This window comes from Heterodontus francisci, chromosome 26, assembly GCF_036365525.1.
Source record: "Heterodontus francisci isolate sHetFra1 chromosome 26, sHetFra1.hap1, whole genome shotgun sequence".
In the NCBI taxonomy this organism is placed as follows: domain Eukaryota; kingdom Metazoa; phylum Chordata; class Chondrichthyes; order Heterodontiformes; family Heterodontidae; genus Heterodontus; species Heterodontus francisci.
Genome location: NC_090396.1, coordinates 19,229,228 through 19,240,001, shown reverse-complemented (window position 1 = coordinate 19,240,001; position 10,774 = coordinate 19,229,228). Strand labels below are relative to the sequence as shown.

The 10,774-nt window shown below is 45.2% G+C and overlaps 1 protein-coding gene across 1 annotated transcript in view; it reads right to left on the bottom strand.

Moving 5' to 3' along the window:
• Positions 1–948: 948 nt before the first annotated feature.
• The window catches only part of mrpl38 (mitochondrial ribosomal protein L38), a 28,266-nt gene continuing 18,440 nt past the window's right edge, over positions 949–10,774 (bottom strand). Inside the window, exons 4-9 of the mRNA XM_068057893.1 lie at positions 10,154–10,359; positions 6,947–7,019; positions 5,528–5,573; positions 3,649–3,807; positions 2,881–3,017; positions 949–1,266 (exon numbers count right to left, since the gene is read on the bottom strand). Of these exons, the coding sequence (XP_067913994.1) occupies positions 1,130–1,266; positions 2,881–3,017; positions 3,649–3,807; positions 5,528–5,573; positions 6,947–7,019; positions 10,154–10,359 (758 nt within the window). The 3' untranslated portion in view covers positions 949–1,129. The remainder of the gene's footprint in view (positions 1,267–2,880; positions 3,018–3,648; positions 3,808–5,527; positions 5,574–6,946; positions 7,020–10,153; positions 10,360–10,774) is intronic.

The following is a 10,774-nucleotide window of genomic DNA, read 5'->3' as shown; positions in this document are numbered from 1 at the left end:
ACCCTGGCACCAGGTAGGCAACACAGCAGTCTGGACTCTTGCTCTTTCTTGAGTCTGGAGAGTTGGAAAGGACTGTTCTTAGTACTGCTGCCTCAACAGACAAACCCTAAATCAGAATGCCAACTTCGGATCAACTGCTACTCGATAGTTGACCCCTCGTAATTCAAAGCTGCACAACTCAATGCATCTGACAAATCAAGTGTTTCTTTTGGCATTAGAATTCTCACTTAACTGTTACTTATATTGTTCAATTCAAATTGGTGGATAATTCAGATCATTCAGCACAAAACCCAACTTCAAACGGAGTATACTGCACATGCAGAAATTGGATTTGAACTTTAAGGGGTGAAATTGGTTTTTGTCAGCAGCACAAAACATACCTGTAACTAATTGGCAGCAGATTTTTCATCGCACCAGATTTTATTTTCCATTGACTTGGAAAACATTGCCAAGATTTCTAATTTCAAACCCAATAAAAGCAACAGTGAGACTAGGAAATGAGTCTCCAAAAGGTTTGAGCTATCAGTCTGTGAACTTCAGTGGAAAGGTGATTGGTCACAGTGAAAAATCAGCTGCCAATTTGATCCCCTAAATGTCATTTTGGAGGGTCCATGGCTCACATCAAAGTAGCCCCCAAAACCAATAAGCTCGGACACACCTCAGTGATAATCTTTAAGAAATGTACAGTAATTCCCTGTTATGCAAGAAAGAACTTGCATTTATGTAGTGTCTTTCATGACCTCAGGATGTCCCAAAGCACTTTTCAGACAATGAAGTACTTTTGAAATGTAGTCACAGTTGTCATGTAATCCCTCTTAGAAGCTCTCTTTTATTTTGTACAACTATCTGGGTCAGTAACTCAGGGCCAGCAGCTTTCAGTTTGAGATTGTAGCTCTGATAGAAAAAAATTGCTTGCCTTATTCTCAATTTTTTCCAGGTACACCAACATATTAGAAAAATATTTATTTCTGCTCCATCAATACATGTATTTTTCTGACAAATGGTCACATGAAATTGTTTACAGGATTGTTGCTGAACTGACAGAGGGAGCCATTGAGAACAACCTTGGACGGTAGGCCTCCGCTCCAGCTGCCAAGGCCTGGGACCTTCACGAAAAGCTGTTGCTGGATCAGTAGATGCCATAGGTAGGCTCGTGGCTGTCCCTGTACCGATCCAGGTATCGAAGCGGCTGACCATGTGGGTATTTCTTCTGAGGCGGATGATAAACTGGAGGGAAGTCAAATTCAAATACTGGCTCCTTCATATCTATCAGAGAACACAAGGAGATTAGTGTTTTTTCTCTTATGGCTAAATCACATCAGTTTGATCTCTTCTGTCCCTTCATCTGGCAATGAAAGTCCCATTCCTTTCATTTTCTCAGACATCAGGTACACAGCTACAGGTCCAGTCTCAGGTCTCCATTTAACTGAACTCATTGTTTTCTCTCAGACAATTCCTTTCGCCCCTCACACTCTTCCATCCCCCCCATTCTCCACTTGATTTCCTCCTCACTACACAACATCCAGTACGACTGATCTCCATTCCCATTCCTTTCTTGCTTCAATGCCATCTTGCTCAACTCTCCAATTCTGTCCTAATGTCCAGACAGATACCATGACAAAGGTATCACAGCCTTAGCTCTTGCTCATTATTCCTCCTAAAAAAACACAATATAAATGCACCCTGTGAAGGGACTACCACAGCGAACCTTGTATGACAAAACATATCCCACACATGGACCCCAGCAGGCATAACGCAACTGCAGCTTTACTGTAACACCCTAGTTGTTTATATGTCATGCTTGGTGCTAGAGATATGCTGTGGAAAGTGAGCAACGAGCATTTCCACCACCTCCAGCTATTTCTGCAAACTGCACTATACACAGTGAGTGTCAAAACTGACCGGGATTCATTCTGGGAAGTTGATCTGCACCAAATCATTTGCCCTGGTCATTCTCCAAAGGGGTTAGCGTCCAAACCAACACCAAACTCCACTGTGTGTTGGAGCCTCAATACTCAGCACCATGAGTCAGCAAGACACAGGTTGAATCACCCCACTCCGGTTAGTTCTCAATCTGAGCTGCATCAGACAGGAATGCACCAAGCAGAAGGTAAGCACAGGGTACAGAGAGATCAAAGGTATGGTGAGTCTGGATGGATTTTTCCCGGCAGCTGGTAAGCAGCAGATGTTCTAAAGTGGACTGCATGAATGGCTTATGATCCATATAGCCACAGATCCCAGATAGGACCCACATTATTCTGGAAAACTGAACACCCACCCCAAAAGGGTAAATACTCAGCAAGATTAAAAAAAAGTCTCATCCATAGAACCACAGAAAAATTACGGCACATCGTGTCTGTGCCGGCCAAAAAAAACTAGCCCCTTAATCTAATCCCACCTTCCAGCACCTGGTCCGTAGCCTTGCAGGTTACAGCACCTCAGGTGCGTGTCCAGGTACTTTTAAAAGAATTGAGGGTTTCTCCCTCCACCACTGTTCCTGGCAATGAATTCCAGACAACCATCCCCTCTGGGTGAAAATGTTTTTCCTCATGTCCCCTCTAATCCTTCTACCAATCACCTTAAATCTGTGCCCCCTGGTAATTGACCTCTCCGCTAGGGGAAACAGGTCCTTCTTGTCTACTCTATCTAGGCCCCTCATAATTTTGTACACCTCTATTAAGTCACCCCACAGCCTCCTCTGTTCTAAGGAAAACAACCCTGGCCTATCCAATCTTTCCTCGTAGCTACAACTTTGGAGCCCTGACAACATTCTTGTAAATCCACACTTAGCGTTCAGTACTACACCCACAGCAGATGTCTGCAGAGGTCACTCACTCATTGTAACGAGCTGTTCATGTGGGGAGTGCATGTAGGGCTTACCAAGAAGATTGTGGAAGGTGTGTGTGACCGACTCATCCCACCGACACTGAAAGAAAGCCAGCCCGGCTGGAGTCATAAGATCCTGATGCTTCTTGTAGAACTCAAAGGTTTTGAAGGTTCGCATCTTCAGGCTGTGGCTGTAAAGAAGTACACATGATGAAACAATTAAAATATACAAATACCAGTGATACGAGCTCACTCAGGTATGCACACACCAGTCATCCATTGCATTCACAAACGCACAAGCATATAACAGATATCGACCACACCCAGTTACAGATAAACCACATTAATTGGCTAACACACACACACAGGCACGCACATAGGCAGAAAGGCAAGAAATCGCACACAGGTGGGTGCCCACACACAAATACAAGCAGACAGACGCAGGCAGGCAGGCTGGTGCACGCACACAGACAGATGGACACACACAGACAGATGGACACACAGACAAGTATCTACTAAACCTGCTTGTACACAAGACAAATCTTAGTTCAGTATTATGCAATGCAACCAAAGGAATAAATACAGAAAGTTTCACTAAGCTAAGGTTGTCAACTCATCAGACAAGCTTTTAGAAAGAAACAAAAAGAGATAGCAGTAGCAGATTTAGCAATTTTAGTGCAATAACCATCACTGTCCATCTCACCCCAAACATCAGAGAAAGGGCGGAATTAATGGTCAATGCACTATACTGTCTCAAGTCAAGCCTCTTGGACTATGAGGCACGTTACGTTCTATTAGAAAGTGTTTATGGTTTCTTCTTACCAGGGCGATGGTCTGGCATCTTCCTTGAAATCGATTACTTTATCTTGTTTAAAAAGGATGAAGATGTATCGGTGGTATCCTGTGCCTTTAGCAGGGAAAGGAGGGAAATAGTGGCAGATGTCCTCTCCTTCTGATACAGCATTTCCAGGAATATTACCACTGTACAGCAAGAAAATAATAAAATAAACTGGAGTCCAGTTTGATTGATTTGCCATAATCACCATTTATACAATACAGTGATTCCCTTGTGAAACAAGATGCTTAAAAACCTTCAACCAAGTTCCACATAAAAAAATGCGATTTACATTTGAAGTGGTGGAGATTTAAGGAAAAGCCTGGGAATGGATAAAAAAATCTGAATGATAGTGTCAGTGGGTGTTCCTTAGTGAGTGATATCGGGGTAGAGGGAATACCAAGTGGAATACCCCAGGGATCAATGTCAGGTCCTCTATTGTTTCTAATTATATTAATAAGCTGTGATTCAGATACCTGAATGGCAATTTTCAGACAAAACCAAACTGGGTGAGGGCAAGAGAAGGAAGGCCAGGTAAACTGAGGTGGTGACTGGAAACCGATAGAAAAGTTAACTGAACTAGGTACAGAACTGTGGTAGATCAAATTCCAGTAACAAAAAAAAAATACTGGAAGTGGGGGGAAATTTGAAATAAAAACAGCAGAAGTTGGAAAGACATAGCAAATCAGACACATCTGTGGCTAAAACAGGTAAGTTAATACTTCACTGTGGACCCTTCATCAGAACTGAAAACTAAGAGGTGCACAGCTAGACAAGGAAGAAAATGTAAACATGTAGGAAGGAAACAGTGAAATGGTGTAACAAGTAATAGCACTGCACAAATAAAAGTAAAGAAACAGAAGGACTTGTGAATACTAAGTAAGAGCCAAAGAAAAATGGGAGAAATGGAAAGCCTGTCATTGGGTATGAAATTAAAAGAGGTTTGAAAATGAAATAGAAGGTGCTGGTAATATTCCCTCTAAGCTGCATGGATACGCAGTTGTGCAACAACCCACAAAATACCGTGCAGTGAAACAAACAGGTCGTGCACACCCAACGTTCCCTTTAACGTGTTCAAGCTTGTCGCGCAGCAATCTAAAAAGGGATCATGTAGTGCAACAAACAGGCCGCGCACAATGAAAAAATATTAGTGGGAACATTAGTTGCTGGCCAAGTACACTGGGTATACCAGTTTGGTAAAGAGCAGGGCAACATGGAGTGCAGGACCCTTCCCACCCCATCACACATTCCTGTGCTCTAATGGAGGGTCTTCCCCCATCCAAAACTCTAACCCATCTTCCTCTTCAAATGCCTACTGCCAGCCCTAGAACCAAACACCTTCAAAACTGGGGAGGAGGTCGCCTGTGGACTAGAACAGTGATTTTTGTTTTCCAAAAAAGACGCTTATTGAATAGTTGGGCAATAGAACCATAGAAAAGTCAGGCACAGAAAGAGGACATTCAACCCATCATGTCTGCGCCAGTTGTAATGACGTGAATGGGAATGGATGTAACACAAACATCCCTCCTGCATTGTGAATTATATTAAGCCCCAAAAGGAAGAAATTAGATTGAAAAAGGAAAAATCAAAGCTGAGATTACAGCTGCCAATCGGTATGTGAACATCTTATGCAGGCAACTCCATAGCATTCAACAACAGCTGTATACAATGAGGTCGGGGTACCATGGGACGCATATAGCCTACATTCACAATTTCTTTTAAAGGCTTTAGCAGCCCTGAAAACGTACAATACAAAGCCCTCTCTCTGCAAATGAGCTACTGGGCAACTGGGAGTTATTTCCAGTTGTTGGATGAAATATTGTTAGATTTAGAGTGTAACGTTTAGCTGCCAAACCCAATACTCACACTAGCCAGTGGACGTACTCTGACTCATTGTCTCTCAGATGTCCGTCTGAAATATGAAAGACAATAAACAATTAAAAGCTTCAGCCGATCACATTTCCATTCAAAACTCAGATGGCAAGTTGTAAAACACCAACAAGTCTCTTCCATAGTCCTTTAGCGTAGGCATGTCCAAACTGAAAGCAGTGGGTTTCATTCCACCTGGGACCCTGGCATCTCTATTCTATTTCCACTTTGATTTCATACTTGCTGTTTGGATTCTGTGGGCTCGTAGTTTGCAAAAAGCTGACTGAGCTTGAATCCATAACCTTGATTCAGTTAACACATGATGTTAGTGCTTACTGTAAAACCAAAAGCAGTGCAGTGCACCCAAACTGTGGGAATCCAAAAGCACAGTCCTAGTTCACATTGTTATCTTTTTTTTAAATTCGTTCGAAGGATGTGGGCATTGCTGGCAAGGCAAGCATTTACTGCCCATCTCTACTTGCCTTTGAGAAACTGAGTGGTGTGCTAGGCCATTTCAGAGGGCATTTAAGAGGCAAACACATTGCTGTGGATCTGGAGTCACATGTAGGCCAGACCAGGTAAGGACGGCAGATTTCCTTCCCTAAAGGACAATAGTGAACCAGCTGGGTTTTTACAACAATGGACAATGGTTTCATGGTCGCCATTAGGCTAGCTTTTTAATTCCAGATTTCTTTTTATTAACTGAATTCAAATTTCACCATGGTGGGACTCGAACCCAGGCTTTAGCCTGGGCCTCTGGATTACTAGTCCAGTGACATTACCACTATGTCACCATCTGCCCCCTCTTGGACATCAACAAAACATAATGGCAAGTTTGTGAACTTTTCATACTTTGTTGGAGGACCTGGGAAAGAAAAAAAAGCAGTAGTACATTTTCTAAAATAGGAGTTTGTCCTTCCAAACTCGAGTTGCGTCTGCAGAGAGAATTTTGAACTTATTATCTAGGCACTTCAGTGTGTCGTACTTATACCGTATAACACTGATGTACAGTACTGGTGGGTACAGAGTCTGTCACTGTACAACACTAGGCTACAGGACGAGTGGGGACAGGTCTGTCACTGTCTAACACAGGGGTACAGTCCTGGTGGATACCTTTGGGAAACCTCACTGTCTGCCAAGCCATGGCTTCTGAGGCCCCACAGCTCTGAAGCAGATCTCAGGCTTGAAGGAAGTTATAGACCCTGCTGTTTATTATAAAGCTGCATTACAACATTGCCCATCAGCGCACAACACTGCCCATCATTGGAGCAGCCAACAGCCAGGTAGATATATAAAAAAGAGAGCATGCTTTAAATGAAATTCACTCCTCTGTAACATTCCTCCCCTATATCCAAGCGATAACAAAGTAGTTATATATTGGTCACTTTTTAAACTTTGGTTCCAGGCAATACAGACCTGGATTGGTGAATAATAGTGTCCAGAGGGAGTCCTCCTCTGCTTCGAATGACACCCTTGGAAGATCTGCAGCCTGGAAATGAAAAAGAGTGGGCGAGATGCAGAATCAGGAAATAATCTGCACAAATGCACAAGTAACATCACCACATCACAAAAAGATGGTGTCCACCCAGCACTGTTACACTATTACAAAGGAGAGAGACAATACCGTTATACTTTTTTAAAAATTCGTTCAGTGGATGTGGGAGTCACTGGCTATGCCAGCATTTATTGCCCATCCCTAATTGCCCTGGAGAAGGTGGTGGTGAGCTGTCTTCTTGAACTGCTGCAGTCCATGGGGTGTAGGTACACCAACTGTGCTGTTACGAAGGGAGTTCCAGGATTTTGACCCAGTGACAGTGAAGGAACGGTGATAATAGTTCCAAGTTAGGATGGTGTGTGGTTTGGAGGGGAACTTGCAGGTGGTGGTGTTCCCAAGCATCTGCTGCCCTTGTCCTTCTAGGTGGTAGAGGTCGCGGGTTTGGAAGGTGCTGTCAAAGGAGCCTTGGTGAGTTGCTACAGTGCATCTTGTGCTGCCACTGTGCATCGGTGGTGAAGCAAGTGACTGTTTAAGGTGGTGGATGAGGTGCCAATCAAGCGGGCTGCTTTGTCCTGAATGGTGCTGAGTTTCTTGAGTGTTGTTGGAGTTGCGCCCATCCAGGCAAGTGGAGAGTATTCCATCACACTCCTGACTTTTGCCTTGTAGATGGGTGGACAGGCACTGGGGAGTCAGGAGGTGAGTTACTCACCGCAGAATTCCGAGCCTCTGACCTGCTCTTGTAGCCACAGCATTTATGTGGCTGGTCCAGTTCAGTTTCTGGTCAATGGTGACCTCCACAATGTTGATAGTGGGGGATTCAGCGATGGTAATGCCATTGAACCTCAAGGAGAGATGGTTAGATTCTCTCTTGTTTGAGATAGTCATTGCCTGGCACTTATGTGGCGTGACTGTCACTAGCCACTTATCGGCCCAAGCCTGAATGCTGTCCAGGTTTTGCTGCATAATGACATAGGTTGCTTCAGTATCTCAGGAGTCGCAAATGGTGCTGAACACTGTGCAATCATCAGCGAACATCCCCACTTATGACCTTATGATGGAGGGAAGGTTATTGATGAAGCAGCTGAAGATGGTTGCGCCTAGGATTCTACCTTGAAGAACTCCTGCAGTAGTGTCCTGGGACTAAGATGATTGACCTCCAACAACCACAACCATCTTCCTTTGTGCCAGGTATGACTCCAACAGCAGAGAGTTTTTCCAGATTCCCATTGACTCCAGCTTTGCTCAGGCTCCTTGATGCCATATTCGGTCAAATGCTGCCTTGATGTCAAGGGCCGTCATTCTCATCTCACCTCCGGAGTTCAGCTCTTTTGTCCATGTTTGGACCAAAGCTGTAATGAGGTCAGGAGCTGAGTGACCCTGGCGGAACCCAAACTGAGCGTCAATAAGCAGGTTATTGCTGAGCAAGTGCCGCTTGATAGCACTGTTGATGACACCTTCCATCACTTTGCTGATGATCGGGAGTAGGCTGATAGGGCGGCAATTGGCCGGGTTGGATTTGTCCTGCCTTTTGAGCACAAGACATACCTGGGCAATTTTTCACATTGCCGAGTAGATGCCAGTGTTGTCACTGTAGTGGAACAGCTTGGCTAGGGGCACGGTTAGTTCTGGAGCACAGTTTTCAGTACTATTGCCGGAATGTTGTCAGGGCCCATAGACTTTGCAGTATCCACTGCCTTCAGCCGTTTCTTGATATCACATGGAGTGAATCGGGTTAGTTGAAGACTGGCATCTGTGATGCTGAGGACCTCAGGAGGAGGCTGAGGTGGATCATCCACTCGGCACTTCTGGTTGAAGATTGTTGCAAATGCTTCAGCCTTATCTTTTGCAGTGATGTGCTGGGCTCCCCCATCATTGAGGATGGGGCTATTTGTGCAGCCTCCTTCTCCTGTCAGTTGTTGAATTGTCCACCACCATTCACGACTGGATGTGGCAAAACTGTAGAGATTAGATCTGATCTCTTGGTTGTGGGATTGCTTAGCCCTGTCTATCACATGCTGCTTCCACTGTTTGGCATGCAAGTAGTCCTGTGTGTAGCTTCACCAGGCTGACCCCTCATTTTTAGATATGCCTGGTGCTGCTCCTAGCATGCCCTCCTGCACTTTTCAATGAACCAGGGTTGGTCCCCGGCTTGATTGTAATGGTAGAGTGGGGGATATGCCGGGCCATGAGGTTACAGATTGTGGTCGACTACAATTCTGCTGCTGCTGATGGCCCACAGCGCCTCATGGATGCCCAGTTTTGAGTTGCTCGATCTGTTGGAAATCTATCCGATTTAGCACAGGGGTAGTGCCACACAACACAATGGTGGGTACCCTCAGTGTGAAGACGGGACTTCGTCTCCACAAGGACTGCGCGGTGATCACTTCTACCAATACTGTCATGGACAGATGCATCTGCGACAGGTAGATTGTTGAGGACAAGGTCAAGTATGTTTTTCCCTCTTGTTAGTTCCCTCACCACCTGCCACAGACCCAGTCTAAAAGGTCCCGGCCAGCTCAGTCAGTAATGGTGCTACCGAGCCACTCTTGGTGATGGACATTGAAGTCCCCAATCCAGAGTACATTTTGTGCCCTTGCTACCCTCAGTGCTCCTTCCAATTGGTGTTCAACATGGAGAAGCATTGATTTATCAGCCGGGGTGGGGGGGCGTAGGCGGTTATCAGCAGGAGGTTTCTGTGCCCACGTTTGACCTGATGCCCTGAGACTTCATGGGGTCCGCAGTCAAGGTTGAGAACTCCCAGAGTGACTCCCTCCCGACTATATACCACTGAGCTGCCACCTCTGGTGGGTCTGTCCTGCCGGTGGGACAGGACATACCCTCGGATGGTGATGGTGGTCACATTGTCTGCAAGGTATGATTCCGTAAGTATGACTATGTCAGACTTGACTAGTCTATGGGACAGCTCTCCCAATTTTGGCACAAGCCCCCAGATGTTTTTAAGTTGCTCAATCCAAACTACTGGCTAAGTCAAAATTGTTTAAGTGCAAGAAACAAGTAAGCTATGAGGAGTAGATTGGTTCCTATTAAGCATTCGCATGCTGTGCGTTATGTATGTGTACAGTGTATTTGTAGATTATGAAGTTCTCTGGAGGTCTGCACCTTCATACCTCTGTAGGAGTGACCACATTCCCATGATGCACTGGCATGGCACTGTCCTCATGGTCGTATTGAATGCGCAATATCACACGGGGCACAAAGGTTGCTCCATTGAACAGGTCTCTGTAAACACCATAGTGAAGACCGATATTCCGCAAGTGGAAAGGACCATTTGTTTTCTCCCATTCAGATTTCACTTCATCCAAGGGAATCAACACTGCGAGAAAAGGGAACTTGGTTTAACACAAACAAGCCTGCCTCCCCCGCACCATTACTTTTCACATTTGCAGCCTCTGCAATTAAACTGCTCCCATTTGCTTAGTGTATGGGCATGTCACTCAGTTTTAGCTTTCCTCCTGTCTTTACGGACTCAAATCTTGGCTCGGATATGAATGCCCAGGTGCCTGCTACAACTCCAGCACCGCGCTCAAATGGGCAACAACACTTGTGAGGAATTTGGAGAGGAAAGGAGGGGCGGGGGGTTTGCAAGGACAGAGGAAGGGGTGATGCTGGCAGTTTTGAAAGGTAGTGAGACAAAGCCTGAGGACAAGGCAGCACTTGCAATGCCAGCTAGCACTGGGGCCAGGATGGGAAGTTGTGTGGTCAGCAGTTTAGTGGGAATGAGGTCAAGG